Here is a 25,474-nt window from a genome sequence, read left to right on the forward strand (position 1 = left end):
GTCATTTTTACATCGGTGTGTACTTTATTATTTATCTCTCCACCCGTGGGTGGTTCAAATTAAATGTACCAGCGCGGCAGGGATAACAGCGGCCCATCGACCTCTCTACGTGCGCCTATCTTTACGAACTAAACCAAATATTTCAGAGAGAGGGTATACCCGTGCCTTTTTTTCATCCGGTTTTTAAAATAAATCAACCACCCACGCGACTTTACAATAATTTTTATAATTTTCACTTACACAATATTAGCACTTTCGTCCGCTAATGGCAACACGGTGGTCGCCGCGGTCCAATTATTTTTCACTTTCAACTGAAAGCTAAATTGAAAAATAACGTAAAAAATAAAACAATTAAACAAATAATCGGTGGCAGTAACAAATTCAAATCGTCCTTTAACGCGAATAACGTAAAACAACTAATGTATGAAACAATTTATATAAACACTATTATAGGACGCGTCTCCGATACGCCGTCATTTTCTAAAACTATAAACGTTCTTCAAACTACTGCCAAGGTTGAAATGTTTAGGATCACACAATTTTGGGCCATTACGAAAAAGTTGAAGCTCTAAAAAGCAATTAAACGGACTTAATTACCACCTCACGAACAATGGGAACTAATTTTCCCCTTAAACGTAACGAATCAGCTCGATTCGTGAGTTTTCTAATGCCCTTCTTCTGTTTCTGAAATTATCCTCGCTTGATAGAGTGAAAAATTTAAACTACAAAATAACATTAAGGTCTAAACGACGTACAATTATACGCCGTATTCATTTAAGTAAAATATAGACACTCGGTGCAGTTCCTGTACACAATTTGATAATTTACTGTATGAAACCCGGTTGCGAAGGTTTGGTCTTACGCCCATTTTGGGTTTTAAGGATGTTCAAACGTTGGTCAAAATATAACGCTACTTGTGTATTTGTTGGTATTTCGTTGGAAAAAGCAGCCGGTTAATACCATTGTTTTTTTTTGTTACAAAGTTCTATATAAAAAAATAATGCCGTTCGTTAATTGCGAATTATCACAGAGTTGAATAATGGCCTATATATCAACCACGCTCGTCGTGGAAGTCAGATCTTTTATCGAAATGCTAAAAACACCATACAGGGAAGCAAACACAAGGCAGACCTAATCGCCAAAGAGGAGGCTCCGTCGTCCACGTTCGTAGAGTCTTCTTCATCTAAGGCGGATGGTTGAGACTTTGACGATAAAGAAACTTCGTCGTTTTTAGAAGATTTTCGGTGGTGGATACCGTGCTCTTTCTTAACGGAACTAACTGTACTGAAGCGTGACACGGATGGAACTTCATCACGGTCGTGGTCTCGGTCGTGATCGTTATCTGCATCGTGATCCCGGTCGTGGTCGTTATCTACATCGTGATCCCGGTCGTGATCTTTATCTGCATCGTGATCATTATCTACATCTATATCAACATCTTCGTCGGTGTCCATGTAAGGTTCATTATCTACCTTAATACTGTGGTCATCCGTGTCAAAATCTTCATCTTCGTAATCGTCAACGTCGTTATCCTCGTCGGAGTCCTCTTTGTCATCGTCATCATCACGGTCGTCATTTTTGTAATCCTTATCTTGCGATCTCGGATCGTTTAGTGTCTTATCCAAGTGAAAGGTTTTCGTTTTATGAATGGTGGCAGAATTGACTTCGTTACAATCCAAATTATCATCCGTTAAGTATTCGATTAAGTTAATTTTCTCCGTTTTCCCTCCAGAAACGCACCCTAAAGATTTCAATTCTTCCCTAAAGATGATATTCTTGGAGTTTTTGGAATATTCTACCGCCCAAGACAAATCGCAGGTGCAGTCCAGTCTATTGCCTAAAAAAAAAATCCAACATTTATTTCAAAAGCGTTGGCTCCTATATAGCTACGTGAAATGTCATATAAGGCCTAAAAATACTCCAAAAAAGAGGGTCGTTTCTAATAATGGGCCCCAAATCCCGTCAAGATTTCCCCTCGTGCTAGCCCCCGATTTATTATTTAAAGAATTTCCACGGATCAGAAAGAAAAATAAACAGATACACGTCAAATCGTTCCACGGCTAGATTTCTCTCCGCTCCCCTCATTTCATTCCGTTTTTTTCTTCTTTTCGAGGCGAGCCTCAAGTTCACGGCCTCACCATCATTCTTTCAACAAGGGCAAACTAGATCAATGTCAGCCACTCGAGCAGCGCGATTTATAGTAAATTCGAGGTGCGGTCAGAAATAATGCCGCCTCTTTCAAAGGTGTATTCACCCCGAAAATATCTCGTATTTCTCCCGAAAGACCAGATTTTTACCGGCACCGACGAACGATACCTTTTTGTTAAGATTCAATTTATCATTTCTCGGCTATTCATTTTCTTTAGGGTATAGAAAATCTACATTCACCTTCTTAAAACGGTTAATACTCGCAAACGGGCGTTATCCGCCTAATAATAACGGTAAAAAAAAACCGTGTTAAATTAGCACTTTTTTTTTCTAGCGCTTCAAGGGTGAAAAATGCGATAAAACTATCCAGAAATAGCAATGATGTAGTCTTGGAAACATTAGTAGGGCTAATTAATTCTTCAAACCTTTGAAACCGGAAAGCTAAAAAGTAACTTTGAGGTAACGCGAGTGGAATAAATTCCACCTATTTATCACTGTAGCGGTATTTGAAATCGAAAAGAGAACGACTATTTTATTTATATTTGGTGGCGACAAATGATAAGTGTCGCGTCGGGATCCCGGTCCAGACTTTGAAACGGAGCCACGGATCGCAATAAGAATGAGTTCTTGTAAAAATCTTCCGAAAAATGGAAATGGAGTACTTTAGAGGGTTTTTGTAAGAGACAGAACGGGGCTATTGGCCTCCCAGACTCGCACGCTTAATGCCCCCTTAACGGGAGAAGGGCCAACTGCAACGGCTCAAAACGCAAACCGGGCGCAGGGTGGGGGAAAGGGCTTGTTTTTTATATTTTGCATGGAAAGAATCTAAATTGACTCGAATAATAAGAGCCTATATATAATAAACTCGAAACATCAGCGTCGCCACTCGGGAACGTATAGCAGCTGTTTTGTGTACTTTTACGGGCATAGACAAATAACTAATATTGAAAGAATTAAGGGGTCGATTTATTATATCCCATACTGCAGGGTCCGTCTGGTCCGCGTCAACATTGGGGGCCCCTCACCCTTCTTTTTGGAAAACCCATTGTTTATGGAACGGGCAATACGTCCAAGCATAAGTCTATAATATTGTTCCATAAGTTTGTCACTTTGGGGAATATTTTAGTGAGAGCTAGTAACGGAGTGTCTTCATCAGAAGAAGAAAATCTTCCCCTAGCGAGGCGCGGTCAACGGCTACGTGTGACGCGTTAGCAAGGGGACGCAAAACGGCGACGAAGCCCGTAATGAAATCTGTTTTGCGAATAGCTCTCAGTAAAAATTTTGCACCTGAAGTGTCACACTTATGAAACAATATTATACACTTATGGTCTAAGGAATAGGTTGATGTAACCAGATGTGCCGTAGCGCTAGACCTAAACGCTACTGTTTATTATTAATGGAAATAAACTAGCTATCGGTTCCGAGGGGACACGGTCTTCTCCCCGCGTCTGATAAACTGTAAGCCCCAAACCCGACTTGCTTTCGCCGTTTCAGCCAAGTCAGCCAGAACAATAACTACGTATCTTTAGGAAGCGATACTTCAGCTAATCGTAAGTTGTTCGACGTATAAGGAGGCTTCTAATACGCGAATGTGTTTTTATTGGGCCTGAATGCGCGGCTTTCCTTTTCACTTTGTCACGTGGACGGCCACGAACGATAACGAAAAGGAAAAACTTCTTTTGGCAAAGGCCGGCGGCTGCGGCGAACGAAAATAGAGAAACTGCGATCGTAATGCGGGTAATGGAGCGGCAAATGTTCTTCCCTTTCTCTTTGAGCAGCATCCGAGAGATATAAAACCGGCGGGAAAGTAGCTGACTCGCGTGAGAGCGGGGAAACGCCTCGGAGAAAAAACGTCATTAGCGAAAACGTCAATTCCTAACAATTTCCGATTGCCTTTCTACTACTTCCAGCGCATCGCTATTTCTGAGTAGAGGACACCTATGCGCTTGGGAGTTAGATCACCCAAATACAGAGAAAAGAAACTTTAGCGACAGGCTGCTGACGAGCGCGAGGGCGTACATCCGGGTTTTTTTTATCTTTCTACTTCTTACGAGTTACATCAACCTACAACTTTAACTAAAAAATATGTTTCAGAAATGACGACTTCAAATTTCAAATTAACAATTTATTTCCCGCGGTATGGGGAAAACATTATTTAACTTCCCCGAAAATGAGTCATCTTTATCGCGCGACTTATATAGCACCCACAGGCATCTGTTTCCATCTTTTAGACGTAGCTCTATTTTAATCCCTAACAGGCGGACACGTACACCCCTTTTATCCAACCATCGACAAGTGGATCACATCAGGCGCGCGAGCTAACAGTTTCTATCGAGTATAGTCTAAACACGTTCTGGTCTCTACCAAAGAAGCCGAGATGGTAATTTTAAACCGCGTGTGTCGTGCGCCATCAATAACCATCCTCATCATCCGTTTGACAAGCACTTAAATTTTCCGAAACCGAGAAAGCTCAGAATGATCTAGGTTCAGAAATCGGCCGAGTTGGCTTTAGGGGCGCAAGATTAAAGGAATTCCGTTGTTCGGGGGAAAGTGCGGGCGTCGGAACTCTTAAAGGACGGCTCCTCTGAAGTCCGTTTCCTTCGATTGTTTACGGTTGGTGGTATGAAAGAGACCGTCACAATTAGACGGTACGATTCCCCCCAATTCCTTTAATACAGTCATATATATTAGCCCAATTTAAACTTGGCTCAATTCGAAACAACGCGCGGGTGATCTCCTTCCCTTAACAGGCTAGACACTTTCTTGGACCATTGCCTGCGTAGCGGTAACGAGGTGAACGGTTGAGGCGCTCTTATTAGGATAGACACAAACTTTGAAATTCTAGAAACCGAGTATTATTAGGAGGAGAAGGGGGGCTCAAAATTTAAATATTTATCCTATTAAAGGCGTTAAAGGTTACAATTTAATTTCGAGTAAGGGGCCAGCCTCCACGATCCCTCAAAGGTTGTCTTTTAAAGGCCTTTTCACACGAGCCAACTTTTTGACCCAACTAGATGAGTCAACTTGAGTTGAGTCAACTAGTTGGTTCGTGTGAATAAAAGTTCGATGAGTTGATCCACCAAAAAGTACGCGAGTAAAAAATGGATCACTGATCCATTTTTGCTGACTCAGCATTTTGATTTGAAAAGTTGGCTCGTGTGAAAAGGCCTTAAGTTTGAGTTTCACGGTTTTATTTATCCTACGAACCTTGGAAAATAGTTAAATGAGCAAAAACCATTAGCTGGCAAACAAACTACATCGAAGGACCTGATTATAACGACGTGAAGAAAAGGGAAAAAAGGGGAGGTTTCTCGGTTTGCCGAGTCTCGCCAAAAGAACGCTCTCGGAGGTGTAAAAAGAATGTGTCTGGAGGAGGAAGAGAAAACTTGGCAAGAATAATTAGCGTGCGTGCTTCGATATTTTGCGAAAAAGCGACTGCGCTTGTAAGCGTACGGAATGACAGAGCGGAAAAATAATGGAAAGTCACCCGAGTGAACTATGATAGGCATAAATTGATACCAGTAAAATAAACAATGCGTTCACGCTTCTTTCTTTTGTCTGGAAGGATTAAATGATGATGCCAGAGAAAGACTCGAGCCAGTAAAAGAAAATTCGCTCTTTGTCTCCCTGGTTAAATATTAATGAGTTTTTCCCATAAAAGGAAGCTGACGCGAAGTGGAATTTGGAGTCGTTTAAATCCGCGTGAAATGTTCTCCGTCAAAACAATCCAATTTCGCGAGCGGCTTTAACTAAATTAGCCGAGGGCCGAGTCGAGTTGTTAATGATATTGGTCACATTGAACTAATTTCGAGCGAATTAACGCCGGCATCGCGCGCGGATAATGAGTTTTGGCAAAACAGAATGGCGCGATTAAAAGCGATAGTCGCAATTTGTCACGTCGAATCGGGCCTAACTCGACTTGAATCTTCCGAAAAAGAGTAGTAAATGACTAACCGAAAGAACTTTACGGCTTTAGTTGCCTCTCAAAAACAGATTTGGCAGGAAGCCCGGTGGTCTATCTTTAAATCGAGCGTAGAATCATTCGAGATAAAATTATTGAAGGTCTATTTCGTATAGGCGATGCAGAGTTGAAAGAGTGCCGAGGCAGCCGGTAATAGGCCTACAGACGTATCCGAATCCGCGATCCGTTAAGCTTATCTACGGGGAAGGAATTCATTTAAGAAACAGTTGGCGGAACTCACCTTTGATGTATATAGCGAAGCTCGCTTCCGTGCGATTGTTCAAAGTGTTAAGAATGGCGTTGGGGAAGGAAGTCAGAAGGTTATCAGTTAGCAGGAGCGACAGAATGTTCGGAGCGCCACGAAACACGTTTTCCGGAAGCCTGGTCAAGATATTGTCCTTGAGGCGAAGGTTCAGTAGATTGCCGAGGTTATCGAAAGCGCGCTCCGAGATGGACATCAACTTATTCTGGCTAAGGTCCAAGTCACGGAGTTGAGGCGTTCCACCGAACACGTAGTCGTCCAGAGTGGAAAGGTTATTACGGGAAAGGTCCAATCTTATCAAAGATTCCAGTCCTATTAAAGTAGAAAAAAAAAACAGATTGATAAAGGTTCAACAGATTGTGGACTCGTTATTTAAGGTCAAACATATTAATGAAATTTTTTAATCATAGTTAATGAATTAAGGAATACCTATTAAAGTATTAGGTCCTAAGAATCTGATTTGATTGTTGAAAAGATCCAGCTCCTTGAGACTGGGTAAACTAAAAAAAATAAACCATTGTTTAATTTATTGATGTTATGATTATATTTAATTAATACACGTATATTATTTTTCAACAATTTTTTAATATAAACTTACTCATTAAAGGCCATGTCATCGATGTAGGTTATTTGGTTGTTTTCAAAAAAGAGATTCTCCAAGCTGGGTACATCCTCAAATACCTATTTATATAATTTAGGTTTTTATTTTGATTGATATATATAATTGACATAATTTTATTCAACTAGGTTGTCTATAGGAACTCAATACTACTAAATAAGTGTTTAACCTGAAAACCATCAAACACCGAACATAAATTATTTGCTTTTACAATATGAGACAAGGTTAATTTACATTTTTGTCTAGCTATCTGATAAGCTTAGTTATACTCCCTTTAAATCCCTAAATTCTTTAATCCGCTCAAACTAAGATATGGTTAAAACCAACAGACATTCTAAAGTCTTATTGTACACTTCGTGCGAGTATCACCTTTCGCAACGTTTAATTTCACGCGATGTTTCCACGTTTAATTTCACGCGACGTTTCCACGTTTCATTTCACGCGACGTTTCCACGTTTCATTTCACGCGACGTTTCCACGTTTAATTTCACGAGACGTTTCCACGTTTAATTTCACGAGACGTTTCCACGTTTAATTTCACGAGACGTTTCCACGTTTAATTTCAAGCGACGTTTCCACGTTTAATTTCATGAGACGTTTCCACGTTTAATTTCACGCGACGTTTCCACGTTTAATTTCACGCGACGTTTCCACGTTTAATTTCACGAGACGTTTCCACGTTTAATTTCACGAGACGTTTCCACGTTTAATTTCACGAGACGTTTCCACGTTTAATTTCACGAGACGTTTCCACGTTTAATTTCACGAAACGTTTCCACGTTTAATTTCACGAAACGTTTCCACGTTTAATTTCACGAAACGTTTCCACGTTTAATTTCACGAGACGTTTCCACGTTTAATTTCACGAGACGATTCCACGTTTAATTTCACGAGACGTTTCCACGTTTAATTTCACGCGACGTTTCCACGTTTAATTTCACGCGACGTTTCCACGTTTAATTTCACGAGACGTTTCCACGTTTAATTTCACGAGACGTTTCCACGTTTAATTTCACGAGACGTTTCCACGTTTAATTTCACGCGACGTTTCCACGTTTAATTTCACGAGACGTTTCCACGTTTAATTTCACGAGACGTTTCCACGTTTAATTTCACGAGACGTTTCCACGTTTAATTTCACGAGACGTTTCCACGTTTAATTTCACGAGACGTTTCCACCATTAATTTCACGAGACGTTTCCACGTTTAATTTCACGAGACGCTTCCACGTTTAATTTCACGAGACGTTTCCACGTTTAATTTCACGAGACGTTTCTACGTTTAATTTCACGAGACGTTTCCACGTTTAATTTCACGTTTTAAGATTAAATGACCATGAAATCTCGTAAATTACGAATATGACACTCGCGTTGATCGATGTGTAAATTTTTTTCACGGTGATCGTAAGTTCCCATAGACTTACAGAGGGAAACCGTTGACCTGAAATATCTAAGGTATCGGATCGAATTTTGAAATTCGGGCTTAGTCACAACCTAGCATTCGCGGCTTCCAATGTGTAAATTTTATTCGAATCGGATTAACGCCGTTGACAAACATTTCCACATTTGAGTGAGTTCGCTTCAATTATATACAATTTATATTTAGGCTATAAATATACATAAATACCTCGGATGTCAGTCTCGCTATTTTGTTGTCGCTTAGCTCCAACTTCAAAAGAAACGGTAATAAATGAAAGGCGCGAGGTTCGATGTCCACTATGCCGTTCGATTGAAGGTTAATCGAGCTTATCGAGGTCAAGTTCGAGAAAGACATCGAGGTAAGAGTGTGGATCATAGCCTCGCTGAACAGGACGTGTTGCAAATGAGGTAGTTTACGTAGAATTCTGCCAGGAATGAAAGTTAAAAAGGCGTCGCTCCTGGAATTAAAGACCAAGGACTTGGTGTTCTTCTGGTCGAGGAACCCGTCCCAATGCGGGTCGTCCTTCGTGATATTGGTGGACAAGAAGCAGCTAACGTCCTTAGCTTCGTCCTTGTTAATTTCGTCGCAGTTGCAGAACATTGGAACGCCGATAAGGTTGCATATATTCGGGACCGCGGCTTCCGTATTTCCCCCGAAGAAATTCCAAACTGCCAAGCCAAAGATGAAATATTTGAAAGGAAACATGTTCAATTTTAAGTGCTGTAAATAAAACGGGAAAAAATTAACACCAATCGAATAGCTGGCAACGACAACAATGAAGCATTTTATATCGAACCACTTAACGAAACACTTTTGATAAAAACTTTAAAATCCCACGCGTTATTTTATTAATAGCGATTTCAACACTGTAATAATAATCAGCGGAAACTTTATTACATCCATCTTGTTTTTAGCCTTTTTAGGCGAAGAATAAAAACTCGCGAGAGAGGATTAGGCGGAACAAGTAATCGGTATTTGCTCCGCGTGGGAGGTAGACACGAAGCGTTTCTTTTCGGGATCAAAAAGGGTTATTTTAGTCTCGGCAAACGGAGAATCCCCTCGTTCGACTATGACCATAACTCCGAATTTCGGCAGAAAGAAAAATATATCCTTGAAAATTTTCGAGCGGGAAAAAAGAAGTAAAACGTACATTCTCGACGAAGAGTCAAGATCGATATCGTTGGGAAAGAGTTTGTTTACGTAAGGAAGCTGTGACTCGTTTCTTTTCCGCTGGATTTTAGTAGTAGCGGATGGATGGAGCAGCGACGTTAGAGTCATCACGCGGGGGTGTCTCTTAAGGAAGAGAAACATTGCAAAGTGTCTTGGGTCGCTGACCGCGTACGCGCCCCATTAGAATACCGAGAGGCCCTGATCAAATTAATATCTAATTAAACCCAATCCCTAAATTAGCAAGACGCGCTGAGGAAAGAGTAGACCCACCGAGAGCCTCCGATTTTGTAGGGTTAGAAGAGCAAGGGTGCTTATAGAGCGCGCGTAATTTCGTCTTCTATCCAAATTAAAAACCCGTTTGTGAATAATTCTCTTTTACGGCGATCCTGACGCAAGATATCTTAATATACCGAATCCTTTGATAAAAATACCTATCAACCTGGAGTAAATTAAATTCGAGATAAGTGTTATCTTTGTTGATTAGGGGTGTCAAACCACTAGTTGCGATAAAGAATAAAAGGCCCAGAAGCGCATTCTGAATAAAATTTTAGGGCGAGAATATAGATGACTAAATATTCAATACCGTGGCGAGTTGAATTTTAAATAGCAGATATTTATTTTTGTTAATACCCCCGAGTATGTTGGAGAGGAATGTCTCCATTTGCTGAAGGAATAACATTTTTGTATAGCAAAGTCCTTGCGATTCTAAATTTAGGTCGAAGACGTCGTTAGGAACTAATTAGAATTAAGCGGGCCTTTTTAAACGCATTTTTTAAACTCATTAGGAGTACTTCAGTATACTACTCGGGGTTACGAACTACTAGATTTCAATTCCGCATGTTGGCTATATGAATGAAAAAATGTAGTTTCAAGATTTCCTCTTTAATGTCTGCCAAACTCTATTACTCGTATATTTGTGGTTTTTTTTTCTCAAGATAGGATTATTCGTTTCCTGCATAACTTGAAAACATTCAAGTAGTGTTAAGTATATAATTACGTAGCTACTTTCACCAGCAAGTTCACGAGCGAAGAAAGATAATGTTCGGCTAATGAAATTACCTCTACTGTAGAAATAGCTAAAGATGGTTTTGTTTTTTCAAATGAGCCGAGAAAAACAAACAACCAAATGGATTAATAACTAGGGTACTTTTTCTTCATTGAGGTAATGAAAATTAGTCGTTTGAGAAAACGGAGCTATTACTCGACACCTACGCGTCTGTGTATTCGGGTTTCAAACCAAATTAAAATATGAGAAAACGATAAGGTAATTAGAGTAGGACGTGCGAAAGTACCCATATCTTTCGAGGGGGCAGAACTTGGAAGAAGAAAAACCAACGCTCCGTTAATTGTAAGTCAACCGTATAAAGTTAAACCCAAAAAATTACCTCATCCGTAATTGATATCAAAGATATTTTTCGCCCACGAAATTTTGAAGTTGGGAAAAAAAACACTCTTATCGCTTAACGCTACACGATATTTAACGACTATATTATTAACGTAAAATGATGGTCGATATCATTAAAAAGCAATTACAAGCTATACGGGATGTGGTGTCCGCCTTAGTCGTCGCGAATGACTGCGAGGGAATGGGAGCGGATGTATAATACTTTCAACTACTCTAATTGTTATTTACTTCTGAGCTCTTATCCTTTCGGATATTTAAAAAACAGAGCCCATAATTCACACCTAAAAACGAGCCCGCAGCTGCGTAGGCATAAATTATAACGAGCAAAGGAAAGGAATTTACATAAATTACAATGCAGAAATACACAAAGGCCAACAATACGGTACTCCCACGTAACGAGACCTAATTATTTATTCAAAACGATAATAAAGACGTGAGGGGTTAACCTCGTCTGATATCGAATTAAGGCTGTCTGGCCTCCAATAAAAAGGAGAGGCCATTCATACCTATCATTTTCTATTAGAGATAACAGACGAAAATAAGTTTTTGACGTTATAATAAATAGAATCAGCGAATAACCCCGTTCTAATCGGGAGGCGATTCCACTTTTTTAAAAATACCTGGAGGGGGAAGACTGAGATCGGGACGAGCCTATTAGATAAGTTACTCGTTTAGGCACCCGGGTCTATCATCCAGGTGTGTCTCGGGAAGGATTCTCACCAAATGGGGCCCGTTCTCAACGTTACGAAACAAACCCAATTCTCAAAACATAACTCCTGCCTCCTGGTTTGAAAGGGCTTCGTAGTTTTGGTAGAGTTAAAACCCGCCTTCGAAAGTGGTGGAAATTAGAGGCACCCGTTTATTTTGTTCTGCCGATCCGTAACGGAAATTGCGAGCATAGGTGGCTACAATGTTGTGATAATAGACTCGACGTAACCCGAGGGGAAAAAAATAAGGCCTCATTCACGATAGAAAAAAAAAAGATTCGCGAGAGCGATTGCTTACTTTTAGCAACGCGTGACACTCATCTATCTATATAAAGGTTCATTTCTTAAATGAACTTTCGCTTCTCTTCTATAAAAAAAGATCTCACCCATTTTCGCCGATATAATCTTTCCTCGTTTAGGATCATAAGCGTTTTCGTTAAAATTGGGATCGTAAGGCTGGCAATTAAGATTTTTTATAGTAGATAGGTATCTAAGAGTAAAATTTTCATTAGCGTTTAGATTTTTTCTTTCTCGGTTATATAATAAATGTTCAAACGCCTTGGCCTATTTTGCGTTTAGTTCTCCGTTTTTATAAAATCGTGACTATCTTTGGTTTTAATTAAACCGCTCTTAAAATTATCTCCGACTGCTACTAGTGTCTATATCTCTTTCGTATTAAAAAAATTTATATTTTTTTTACTAAAATTTATAAAAATAAATCATTTATTTAAAAGCAAATAAAATAATCCTAACGAGTATGTCGGCGATGTAAAATAAAGTAAGAAAATAAGAAAAAAAACTTACTTTAAGTTGAAGAGGCTGGTGGTTTACGCTTCTGATCTATCGCTCGGAAAACTCGCCCGGAAAAAAAATGTTGGAGATCACGGGGTAGAATTTAATCCCACGATCTTTTCGAAACCGAAACCTGACGCAATGTCACTGGCGAGAAAAGTTTCGCGAAAAATTGTGATCTACCTACGGTCTGTCGTACCCTTCGATGCGAGAGGCAAAAATTAAGGGGCAAAAACAGGAACGATGCCCACACAATCCCAATAATAAATGAGTCAGATAGCGTAGGGCCAATTATTGGACGTCAACATGAGCCGGCTTCCGAAAGCGTGTTACTGGGATTGAATAAGCGCGCCACTGGAGTGAGATAAACCGCGCGCGCACTTTTTTGGGATGAACTCGCCACGGATCATTCTGCTCCCAACGCTACCTCGACATAACACTGAACTGATGCAAGGTCTATACCCAACTCCCCGGTCGCGTGATCGCCGCTGCTTTCCCTCTCTCTCATTCATTCTCTCGCCATATACAACTTGCGATCTAAGGCACTGAGTCAGTCTGCGACTTCAATTTCCCTCCAAAGAATAGGTTTTAGCAGGAACGCGTAAAAGTCAATAAGAACTATGAAAATTTTAAATGCTAGGACCATAAAGTTAGACTTTTCAAGCTCAGGAAATCAACTGGTGCCCTCTAGTACCAACATTTTCACAAATTCGTGGAAAGATTAGCCCAAACAATTACAATTTAATATTAATTTAATATTTAGTTATTATTATCTATATTTTAGTTATAAAACATTAATTGTTATAGACGTTATGTATTATTGGACTCCACGTAAAAATAACAAATTAACTTACAATTATGTTTTTTAATTAGATTTGACAAAATATAATTCTATGAAGTGAGGTGCTATAAGAGTGACCTTTTCCAATATACCTTTTTTTTTTGACATCCACACATCGGTGTCGACCCAAGGCCTTAGACACCAGCACACAATAACTGATTAACCAGGGCGAGATATGTGTAACGGCCACGCCAACGGGGGGATACGTGGGGACATAAGTATATGTATTTGTACCCCGCTGCTCCGCCTTAAGCACTACAGCGGCCACCAAAACAAACAGCCCCGGACAAAAGTGCGCTTTGCGAAACAACGTTCGGCCAGTGAGACAGCCATTTTGACCGCCTCACATATAGCAAACAAACGCCCTCATCACGGCCCAACAAAAGGCGACACCATGGGCTGCCCGAGACCCACCCTCGCACAGCTGAGGACTAGAGTGGCTTCCTCTTCCACTGCAAACTACCCTCCTTAGTAGGTCACAGAATGACGAGTGTGGAACACCCATGAGGTTCCAGTGACCCAGCGCCCCGATCACATGACCTTGAGAGCCGGGTATGGAGCCCCCCACAGGCTCCAGTGACCCCATCACACCACTAGATAGGGACAGTGGGATACGTGGGGACAGGGGTGGGGACACCCGTGGCGGAAGTATTCCGACCACCCGTTGGGGGATTGGTGGTCGTCCTCACACGGCCATCCACAAACTCTGCCTCCCGGACGCCTGGGATTACAGGAGTGAGCCACTACTCCCGGCTTTCCAATATACCTTTTTAAGGGCTTATGAAATCTTTACCTCGACGGTATCCCATGATTTCGAAATTACAAAATAAAATATTATTACGTTCATTGGCAGCCTCTATATTTTTTGGTTATTACAGTAATATAAGATCATTAATAAATTTTCGGATTTGCTGATTTACATCAGATTTAAATTAAGAGTCGCGTCAATTTTATTGTATTTCAGATGGTTTCCGTTTGCTTTCTTATGCTTAGAAACCGGGAAATTTAAACCATATCGACTAAATATAACTGCAGTTATTGTATACGAAATAAACCATCAATGCCGGAGCAGTGGCGTCTTCAGGTATTGAGGTACGTGGGGGAGGGGGGGGGCTAAAACCAGGGAAAATTACTTGTGATTCGAATTTTTGGAACCAGATTCAGCGGTGATTGAAGGTAACGACGACATAGCCCCCATTTTGTTAACTAGATGGGGAAAGTGAAAAAAAAAACCATATGGTAGGTCTTGGTCACGAGGGGGCTGTTACACTGGCCTCAGAAGACATTAGTTTCACCCAGGTTTATTAATATTTAGCAAGGTTAGAGTTTAAGGACTTTCAGGGTGTTTCCAAAACGTACGAGAAAAAATTAAAAAATCACCAACTTGGTGATTTTGGCGCCACCTATAATTCACTGAGACACTTGACAATTACGCAGCGAAAAAAATTGATCTACAGATAATAGCATTAAACTACGCAAAAAAGTAACAACAATCAACTTTGGAGGGAGAAAAAACTAAAATTTATTAGGATAATAAATTTATCTTAATAAATTTCATGCCCCCCTCCTCCAAAATTTAATGAAAATTACATAACATTTTATAACATAAGCTTTTGAACTTTCCGACATGCGCCCCTAAAATACTCGACGCCATTGGGGCTTGGGTTATTCGTCCACCGTCCTTCACCGCTTAAGATTTTGCGCCCCTTTATAAGTAAAACAAAATAAGCCCCGAAAAATCTCTTGCACCTGCGTAGCCTGAGGGTCTATATTTTCTTCTTTTCCAAGACAGCGACTGATTTCAACTAAAAACAATAGGTTGTCATCTGCTGCGTGTGACCAACCAACACAAAAACATTACAGACCAATCGTCAGCGATCGCCATATATAAGAAACGTTTTTATTACTAACTTTTCGCCTCCTTTCTAAAGAGCATGGGCGCAACTAATTCTTACTGATGCGGAAGGGCTTATCTCTGCTTCTCGAACCTTTAACGGGTTCGAAATCACTTTATAGACCAGAAGCATAGAAATAATAATGCCATCTACTATATTCATAAAATCCAACTAAATCCTACCAAGTATTATTCTCTGACTTTTCAGCTTGAGTTATTCATTTTTAAAGGCTTTGGGAATGAGTAGAAAAAGCGGATGAAAATAGAGCGGCCTGTTAACTTTTTCACATCTTAAAGAAATTGTAACTTTATTCAGAAAAACAATTAATAAAACAGTTAAAGGTTGAAAGACATTTCACGAGGGAGGTACTCGGAGGAAAAGTGTTTAATACGGAGGTCGCGTTTTCACGACGCACAGCAATTGCGATACCTTGAGTCAGATACTCTTTAGACCACAGCTACCCGGTAGCTTCCCGATACTTGGTGTCTTGGGTTAGCCTAGCTGATTAATATTATTATTATTATCATTACTACGACCGACGGTATGAACCAGGACGATGGTCACAGCTTCGATTCAGCTCGGGTGGCTGCCCAGAGGCTGTAGAAGATGAAGCGAAATATGGAGCCAGAGGGTCGGTGGTGCGAGTAAAAGTCCCACACCAACAATTTCTCGCCAGACCACGGAAGAATGACATGCCAGGCGGCTAATTAAGAGTGGAAGGAAAGCCGGCAGAAACTATAGCATGCTAAAACATACTATAGTTTCTGCCGGCGTTCGGGACCGTGTCGAGAAAGCCGACCGGAACTTTTCTTACAACTTTAGCCATGTTGATAGGTTAACCAGAGGGGAGCGCCGAAGTGAGGGGGCGAGTGAGCTTTGGGGTTGAACACTCGATGTAGACACGGCTTCAAGGAAGTCACGCTTTTGGTGATGTTATTAAACCTATACTTTTAATTTTATATTGGAGTTTTTATTCGACTTACAACAAGTCGTGTGACCCGAAAGAGTGACGCACTTACGCGGGTGCCGAGACCAATGGCTATCCGGAAAGGTTCGTTGTCAAAGTACGTACCGAGGGATGGCGACGGAAGCGCGGTCAACCACGAACCCAAAATTAAACTACGATTTGGTTGAATTTTCAATACAGCTAATGGACCGAGCGAGTAAGCCAAGTATGGATCGAAAATATGATAATTAAATCCATATTTTAACCGTGAGCATTTTTAAATCGCAAGTATACCTCATATTTTTGGAACCTACTTGAATGGAACCCAGTATTATAAATTTGGGAATGATACTGGTACAGTTCTGATGATTTTACTCTAACTAAAGAGATTATAAGTCGTGGTTTCCACTAGCGCGCGAGGTGGCGCGTCTCTCAACTTTGGGATGAACAAACGTTTTGACGCACGTAAAGATAAATGCATTATGACGCGCGCTTGTAGCAACCAAGCATAATTCGTAAAATATTAAATTTATTGCTTGCGATGTTGCGAATAAGGTGGAGGAGACGAAATTTCTTATTGAAGAAGGCGAAAACACCTTATGATAAAAATGTCCGTCTGTACATAATTTTAAAAATTGGACCTACGAAATCCAAATATATATACAACCCTAGCGGTACTATTCCCAACTCAATGGTTCAAGCTTTCTTTTCGGGTAGATAACTGTGAAGATTTTTCTAATATCATTAGTTCATAATTATAATCCACATAAATGTGGCAGTTTTCCATTTTTAAAGTGTGATTGTTAACCATTTCTAGATTGACCCCTCATATATGGTGGACTTTCAACTCCGCCAATAAACCTAGAACTTGCTCTTGGCCTCATATTCATAGAGAGGCATGTAATAAATTTTCAAGTTATTTATTTTAGTCGCTAGAGGAGCTTATAATTGGGGTATGATGGCAAGGCTACGTCACTCCTCAGTGACCAGTGGCGTAGCCAGAAATTCGTCAAGGGGGGTCAAAGTATGTGAATGTTAAGAGGGAGTCGAGAAGGGGGTGGAAACTTAGTACAGTCAAAGTTAGGCCCAAGGGGGGGTCTGGATCCGGAACGCCCCCCCTTGTCTACGCCACTGCTCCACACATAATTATCGTAAAAATATACTTTGGTTAACACGTTTCGAAATGAACAGAACATGCGTCTTCTTCGCTGAGTGATTTGCGAACGCTTGATTTGAGTCCATTTTTGTGTGAAAAGAATCTACAAAGAAAATGAAGGGTGAACGAGGCTCGACACAGAGAGGGGAACTGGGGACGTTGTAGTCAGGTGATCATACACTCGCAGCTCCACTTTTGGCCAACTCTTGCCTAGGGGCTTCTGGCCTAATTATTCAGAATTTGAAACTGAAGGGAAAGGGGTATTTGCGAAATATGAACAAATTGCAATAGGTCATTCAAATTTCGATTGCACTTAATCAGAACCTTCTCAATCTGGTAGTTTTCGATTTATAAGCTCTTAAATGTCGTGTCTTGATTAGAATACCACACTCGACCTTATGGGTTTTGGTATAACATTTCTCGGCTTCCCATTGGTTGAATTAGATCGGGTCGAAGCTGTTTAGACTTAAAATTAAACGTAGAACACATTTCTAATTGGAACTATTCTTCTAATCCTAACGGTTCTTGATATAAAATTTGAATGACCTTGAAAACCTGGTTCAAGGTCATTGAAATTTGCATTGTCATTTGTTCCCCTGCACCCTCTATGTAACCGGAAAATTTCCAATTCTTACATAAAACACATTTTGAGTAATTGACTCTGTATCGTTTTTTAGTTAACACCCTGTATAACCAGTATACCTTGTTCAAAGTACAAAAGTTTCACCCCTTTCCAACCCCTCTATTATAGTAATAGTAATAATAATCAGCTAGGCTAAAATACCCAAGTCACCACCTTAGGCCCAAGTCATCGAGTGACTTTTATGCCTTTAAACAGTAGGCAGGGTTACAATGCGTAGGAGGGTGGTGGAAAGCCCTTCATGCCACGCTAGCCAACAACTCCCTACACTTACTATTACCGTTAACCTCTACACAGGCCCGTAGCCAGGGGGGGGGGACAGTACGCCCGACCTAGCCTTTTCTGCAACTCAACTCCGACGCCCCCTTTTGGGACAATTCGCCCCTCCTAAAATATGGTTCGCCCGCTCTATATCGATGTCCTGGCTACGGCCCTGCCTCTACAAGCAGCAAGACGAGCCGGGTTCGATCCCAGCTTGTGGCACTGGGTTAAATCTCGGAACAACTCCTTCTGCGTTGAGTTTATAAGTTATCTCCCCACTGGTTTAGGAGGTTTTCCCCTTGATGACTTAGGACTAAGGTGGTGAATAATAGTAATTATTATTATTATAATTATTTAAAGTCTAAACCACTACATTGGGCCTACGCTACTCTATATAATAATTAATTTCAAAATTAATGGGGTCCTCACAGTGGCGTAGGAACGTCTGAGTAATTGGGGGAGGGGGTGGGGAGTAAACTCAACACCTGGAACCAGTTAGGGCTAGTCCGCAATACTTTATAAGTTCAAAATAAACCAGATTAATTTTTTTTATTCATTTCAAGTGATAATTAACTAAAATATAGTAGTTTTTAGTATTTAAGTATAAATTCGATACAAAAACTAAATTTATACTATCAAATAACTTAAATTTTTGTCTTAATTAAGCCGTTTATATCTTTAACTAGTCAGTGGGACCAAATATTGGGGGGGGGGATTGTATTAGATGCATCTCCCAGTCAAACGTTTAGGGCGGGGGCATTTCCCACACCCCTGGGTCCGAAATTGCTAGTGTTACTGAATTATGGGTCAATATAACGGAATTCATGGTGAAATAGATAAATTTAAATCAATATATTTTTATCCAATTTTTTTTATTTATGGGATCCATCCAAACCACTAATTTGTTCGTGGCCCCGTGGGATTTTGCCCACCAACCCATGTGGCCAGTTCACTCTGGTCGGAGACAACCCTAAAACTTCTAATGCCAAACGCCCTACATCAATTAATGAGAGCTAGAGGTCTTGCAAGTGTGTATTTAAAACATAAAACACGCCTTGTCTACTTGGAGGACTTCTTAGTCGGTCACCAGTGGCGGCGCCAGGGGGTAGGCCAGATCGGCTGTAGCCTATCTTGAAATTGGGAAGCCCCCCCCCGAAAATTCTTGCAAGAGGGCACAAAAATGGTTTTAACAATGACCACTTTTTGGGGTTAACTTCAAAATTTGTTAAGTTGCAAGCTTGTTAATTGTTTTGGTACACGACGACGAAATGCGTGATTGAAGAAAACAACAACAAAAATCAATTTCACGCTTACATCATGTACCCTGCTTTATCGCAAAATAAACTAAGCCAATATTTTCCAATCCATAAAGACAGCCCATCTAAACTCCATATGAAACCATTTCGATACTAAATAAAATTGCATATTAGTCGTTCAACATTTTCTACAAAGAGTAGCCAATGTAACAATAATCTTTATTAGTATTTATATATTTTGGATAAGTCCAAGTTCCTGGAGCTTTGTAAATACATACTTTGGCAGCAGGCACCGAAATGAGATGAACACTGACCCCTCGTGTTTAGAATTATTAAGTGGTCCTTAGTACCACCAATCCTTAACCTATTTATTTTTCTATGACCATTTTAATAATTATTACTAGACTGTTCCAGCAATTCATAAATCTGGCGTAAACAAAAACGTCTATGACTTTCCTCTAACATTGGTTCCAACTGCGGGACGTTCGAGTTTACGCCGGTTTTTCAAGTTGCGGAAACAGTCTATTATTATTACAAGCTTCTGCTCTTAGTTCTTATAAATGAAGAATGCTATAAAAGAGTAGAAATTTATGTTTATTTATTTATTTATTTATATAAGAAGTGATACAGAGGGCGAAGATAGCGAGAGCGTATATACAATTTTGTAGGGGGGGGGATAATTAACACAGAGACTTACAATACAAAGAGAACAATATAGGTAATAGGAACACTGATAATCTTGGTCGTTATGGGGTGGAGACTGAGGTGTTGCTGCAAACAACCCCAAGCCGCCCACCTGGAATCACAAGCAAAGACATTTTGCGGCAGGGAATTCCAAAATGAATTCCGGTAGGAAAAATGCCACTACCGAGTTGAAGTCTTAGTTTTAGGCTTGATGATTTTGGCGTTGTGACATCGAGACCTGACATATGTGGAGGTGATCGTAGTTGAAAAAATTGTTAGGATCAAAGGCCAAGCGGCCTGAGCACATTGTCCAGAGCTTATTATCTCAATGATCACGTGAGTGGTGAATCAATATTCAGCTGGGATTTGCCCTAAGTTTATTTTGTGAAACGGTTGTGGAATTTGGTTAGAAGGGTCTGGTCGCTCAACATAGGGAGGCTCCATACCTCTGAGGCGTTATTGATTTGTGGAAGTATTAGTGACTGGTAGAGAGCTCGCATTAGTCGTGGGGAATGGAAGAAAAAGGAACGCCTCGTTAATCCAGTGAGGGAATTGATTTTCTTGGTGACCTTGACCTAAATCCCGAACGGGGGAGTCAGCTTTAGGGACAGTTATCCCACCTATGGAATAGGTGAGGTGAGGCTTGTTACGGGTCAAGTGGTTGACCCCACTTTTTGTAGGACATTCAGTGGTTAGTAGCCCATGAGGCAACCGCATCGTGATCTCCTTGGAAAGCCAGGGGAACTTGGTCAGTGATAATCGGGTGAGCAAGTTTATTGTCGTCAGCGAATGCGGGAGGACAGCCTCGGGGAGGGAGTTGATGAAGGTGAAGAAAAGTATGGGGCCAAGTTCACTGCCCGGGGCCCACCGCTAAGCGAGGTTAGAATATTCGAAGTTCAGCCATGGAAGACCACGGCGTGTTGTCTAATGGTGATGATGTTGGTGAACTAGGTCCAGGGCCGTGCTTAGGGGGTGGCGAGCAGGGCGGTCGCCCAGGGCCGCTAAAATTTTACCATAGGGATGTATATGCCGGAGGGCCGCTACACTCAGTTTCACCCATGCATTTCGCCCGGGGCGGCGAGACCTCTAAGCACGGCTCTGACTAGGTCAATGCAGTTCCAGAGAATCCGGCTCGTGATAGAGCTGTAATAAGGTCACACTAGAGAATGGTATCAAAAGCATGCTTAGGTCCAGATAGATAATGTCCAAAGGTTTGCCCTCATCTTTCCAAGTAGTCCAGTCATTTGTGGCCAGAAGTAGATTAGAAACGCAAGAATGTTTCGTACGGAAGCCATGTTGTGACGGGTGGAGAAAGTTAGGTTCGTTCAAGAAGGATTGAAAAGGGTCCTCAGCCAGCAGCTCCGCAACATGGGGGACGAGTCTAGTCTTTACAATAGGCAGATAATTGGAACTGTTTATGCCTTAAGGATGGAGGTGATAGGTCCTTATTTCCAAGAACCAGGTACTGCACACCTGCTAAAGCTCTTATTGATTATGATAGAGAGCGGCAACGTTAGGGACGGAGCCAGGCGCTTCAGCGTGAACGGGTGAAGACCTCGGGGTTAGCAGATTTATTTTAATCCAGAGCAACCAACTCTTTTAAGACAGTGGTGACGGTGTATCATTAAATCAGTGAGCTGTGGACCCGAGCATGGTGTGGGCGATGAGGGACCCCCGCAAAGCCAGCAGCAGGCACATTCAATAAACTGTTTGTTAAGGAGGTCAGCCATTGCAGAAGGATTAGATGAGGAAGGACCATCAGGGTCCATCATTTCGGTTATGTTGAAGGTAGTTTTGCTAAGACGAATCGCCACACAGCGTTCTTGTACTGGTGGGATTTTCTATTCCACTGCGAATTATCGCCAGAAACTGCTTCCAGCAATCATCCACAAGATCCTGATCTAGCATCGCAGCCTAGTTCTGCTGCCATAAGAATGACTGTAACTCATCATAATAACCCCAAAAGAAGTCAAGGCAGAGTTAGCAAAGTAGTTAACTTTACTAAAGGGGCATAAACCTCGTTTACACATTATCAGCGTATTTCACGCGTACGTACGCCGCAAAATAACTTGGCGTTTGTGTAACTTTCAGGTAACGGCGGCAAGAAATCTCTATAGTGAGCTCATGGCTATTGAAAATTAAAACGCCTTCAAAAGTAAATTAGCGCTTACTTCAGCGAAATAATGATAAATTATTAAATCGGAAGGTAATATTTGAAATTCGCTTGTTTGTTGAAGGTAATATATAATATTAAGGGGGCCAATTTATTTACTTTGCCTACCTTCTCAAAAAACCTGGCGCCGCCATTTTCAGTCACGCCACTAGCAGCGACATTTTATTCTTACATCCCCATTGATTTATAATTTCCATCATTTACTTAATACTTTACATAAACACGGACTAAAACTATTTTGACTTTAATAAAAAAAACCTCGCTTAGTTCGAGCAACTTTGCACGAAACCTTTATAAATTTCATAAAAACCGCCAAAACAAGGTGGGTGCTCCTTCCAATCCGAAGCCGCCCTCACCAAACGTGTCCGTCAGTTAGGCCTTAACACTTGGTGGTAATTCGTTAATGAAACGAAATGTAGGTCCTATATAAGCTTTCTCGTCTTGTATATTAATATCCCCATATGTACTGTCTGCTTGATCCTAACCTACGACTTTAACGGTCCTAATTTAAATCATGTTAAAAACCCAAGTTTTCGACTGCCCGCGAATAAAACAACAGTTACGGGGTGGTCCAAATTGTGGTTATTATCATAAGACTATCAAGGCCTCCTAAGTTTGGATTGGGCATAAAGGCGCGTGTATGCAGCATTAGACAGGCGCAGGAAAAAAAAATTAGAATCTACGCTATCTGGCGGAGAAAAAGAGCAAATCCTCCCAACTTTGCCACGGTGGGGAGTCTTGGCTCCAGTCTTAGGATGCGGATGGAGGCTAAGGAAAATTGGTGGTAGAGTAGGAAAATGAGCCGCGAGGCGCTCTGAAAAAACCACATAGACGAGTGTATATCCTTAAAAATTAATTTGAGAAAATTAAAGAGGAATTGAAATATAACATTTGGTTTTAATATGTATTTCGTGAAAGTCGGACTGACAGCATATTTTTGTTGCTAAATTATCCGTTATTAATTTCTCAGAGACTCAGATCATACACTTCCCTTTTCTACTGTTTCTACGTGTTTGTTTCTATTTTAGTAGAGTATTTTTATTATAATTATGCATAGTTTCTCAATAAAATTTATAGTAAGTAAACAGTTTTAGTTTGACTCGTTTAAGAAGTGTTATATTATAATATTTTTATTTGTATTAAAGGCGAATAAGAAGACTATGCTCGGAAAGTTCTAAGCCTAAATGTCAAATTTATGGTTCACTAGGTAGATGAATGCTAACCCATTTCCACGTCCTATGATAGACGAAACTAAAATCCCATGATATGACAAAGTTCGTCAGCGCTTAACTAATATTTCAAATCTATGGCTGTGTTTCGTAGTGACCCTTGTGGTCTGTTATGTTTACTATTAACATATGTAGCAGTATTTTACGCTGATTATGCAGTTGTTTTTTGGATGATATTACCCACCTTATCTGAAAGGTTAGGCTATAATTGACAAGTTTAAAATGCAACTAGTTGAGTAGTAATCATATATGCATTTCAGTCTTTGGGGTGCTTTTCACGTGGCAATATTCAATACTGTTCTTTTTATGCTACTCATGTCACACGCCCGGGCTGTTTTTTCTGACCCAGGCATTGTTTCTCTACCTCAGAGTAGTTTAGATTTCTCTGATATGTATGCGCATAGTAACAAAACCATTTTACAAAAGGTAAAATAATAATACGCTATTTGGAAAAATATATCGACTTACCCAATCCATCTAACGTTAATACAGGAAGACTGGACAGTGTGCTCAAGATGTGAAACATATCGTCCTCCCAGGGCTCATCATTGTAGAATTTGTCAAAGGTGCATCAGAAGAATGGATCACCACTGTCCTTGGTATAAACTTGCGTTACAAAGTTCCAAATAAAATAAAGACAGATTTATAATTTATAGGATAAATAATTGCGTTGGAGAGTTGAACCAAAAGTATTTTATACAATTTTTGTTCTATGTTGGTAAGACTAATTCTATTAAAGTTAAAGTTTAAGTAAGTTAAACAATTTCTATTTTAAAGGTGTGGCTAGCCTATATTCAGTTGCTATGGTCCTAGTTTCGTGGCTCAAAGATTGTAAAAAAGACTGCAATAGAGACATTTTTTACAAGCAACACAGAGTGTATGACAGTCTTAATTTAAAAACTTAAGTCACTGATGGTCATTAAAGTTCATTATTTTGTAGTGTCCATTCTGTGGTGCTGACTGTTGAAAGCTTTTTGTTTGGTATTTTTGTATTTGCCATACTTTGTGATCAGGTATTACAAGATGAATTATATTTAAGTTCACCATAAATAGATGCTTATATGAATTTCGTTTAGTTTCAAGCTATCTTAAGCGATGAAACTAGTATTGAACAGTTACAGAAAAAAGGGCCTCATCGGCCGAGGAAACCGAAAATTGCTTTAATGGCAGAAATCTGCGGTAGAGGTAATGCAAGGTTATTCATTAACAGTTTCATATTATTAACTATAATTTGTTTCGATATCAGGACCACCAATTATGTGGCTACTTCCATGCCATAATGTAGGGCCTAAAGTAGATAACTTGGCGTCTTACGATGTTTGAGTGAAAAAATTCATGAACGATTTTTCATACCTGTAAATACTTAAAAAAAAGCTACATGCCAGTAAAATAATGAATAGTTCAAATAGGTGTAGTTGAAAAGTGGGAAGAAATTACTTTTTCACTAATTTATTTTTTTAAAATCACTTTCATTTGAACTACTAGATTCATCATGTTCAGTTAGGGATGTAAATATAGAAACATACGCTATTAACATTGAATTAAATAGGGTTAAACTAAAGAATTACCTTAATATCACTCTTATTAGTCTGTTTGCTGTATCGCTATTTAAAAATTATTACTATCCTAGTCAACGTCAGTGTAGTCTTATAGAATTATTACTATTGAAACCTAAAACTTAATATATTAAACGCTTGGAAATGGTTTTAAAATATTTCCTGTATTTACTTATCTAATAAAGTTAAATACTTGCGATTTATTCGATTGACGTCCTTAATTCCATTGGAAGTTGAAAAATAATTATGTTTAGAGCCAAAGTTTAGCAACTGGATGGCGCTTCGAAGTTGTCCAAATGCTACAAAAGATCGAAAACCAGCGGGAATTTTGAATTATTAAATGCATCCATGTTG

General features: G+C 40.1%; 2 protein-coding genes across 3 annotated transcripts; one reads left to right on the forward strand and one right to left on the reverse strand.

Annotated features, from left to right (window-relative positions):
• On the reverse strand, positions 1 to 24,170 carry LOC149932463 (uncharacterized). Of its 2 annotated transcripts, none has more exons than XM_090155233.1 (6): positions 24,033 to 24,170; positions 8,617 to 9,129; positions 6,970 to 7,052; positions 6,801 to 6,871; positions 6,351 to 6,683; positions 1 to 1,837 (listed from the first exon to the last, which is right to left on the reverse strand). In XM_090155233.1, the coding sequence occupies exons 1-6, from the start codon at positions 24,039 to 24,041 to the stop codon at positions 1,083 to 1,085; spliced, it is 1,764 nt and encodes a 587-aa protein (XP_090011359.1). In that variant the 5' UTR covers positions 24,042 to 24,170; the 3' UTR covers positions 1 to 1,082. The 2 variants fall into 2 exon arrangements, with proteins under 2 accessions (XP_090011359.1, XP_090011360.1); XM_090155234.1 differs by lacking the exon at positions 24,033 to 24,170 and adding an exon at positions 12,496 to 12,903.
• LOC149932464 (palmitoyltransferase ZDHHC3-like) lies at positions 23,309 to 25,252 on the forward strand. Its single transcript, XM_090155235.1, has 9 exons — positions 23,309 to 23,411; positions 23,481 to 23,760; positions 23,825 to 23,990; positions 24,057 to 24,163; positions 24,221 to 24,282; positions 24,342 to 24,441; positions 24,505 to 24,577; positions 24,641 to 24,749; positions 24,811 to 25,252. Exons 2-9 carry the CDS (start codon positions 23,642 to 23,644, stop codon positions 24,885 to 24,887), a joined length of 813 nt encoding a protein of 270 aa, XP_090011361.1. The 5' UTR covers positions 23,309 to 23,411; positions 23,481 to 23,641; the 3' UTR covers positions 24,888 to 25,252.
• The last annotated feature ends 222 nt before the right edge of the window (positions 25,253 to 25,474 follow it).

The sequence above is a fragment of the Leiobunum rupestre genome, chromosome 8, assembly GCF_980474605.1.
Source record: "Leiobunum rupestre chromosome 8, qqLeiRupe1.1.hap1, whole genome shotgun sequence".
Lineage (NCBI taxonomy): Eukaryota > Metazoa > Arthropoda > Arachnida > Opiliones > Sclerosomatidae > Leiobunum > Leiobunum rupestre.

Excerpts from the sequence above, each read along its gene's own strand:
- LOC149932464 (XM_090155235.1), top strand. The coding sequence starts at position 23,642 with ATGGCTGTGTTTCGTAGTGACCCTTGTGGTCTGTTATGTTTACTATTA. Across the intron at positions 24,442-24,504 it reads TTTTACAAGCAACACAGAGT|TGTCCATTCTGTGGTGCTGA; the intron begins GTATGACAGTCT and ends ATTATTTTGTAG. Across the intron at positions 24,750-24,810 it reads GGCAGAAATCTGCGGTAGAG|GACCACCAATTATGTGGCTA; the intron begins GTAATGCAAGGT and ends TTTCGATATCAG.
- LOC149932463 (XM_090155233.1), bottom strand. Across the intron at positions 7,053-8,616 it reads TAGCGAGACTGACATCCGAG|GTATTTGAGGATGTACCCAG; the intron begins GTATTTATGTAT and ends TTATATAAATAG. Across the intron at positions 6,684-6,800 it reads AGGACCTAATACTTTAATAG|GACTGGAATCTTTGATAAGA; the intron begins GTATTCCTTAAT and ends CTACTTTAATAG.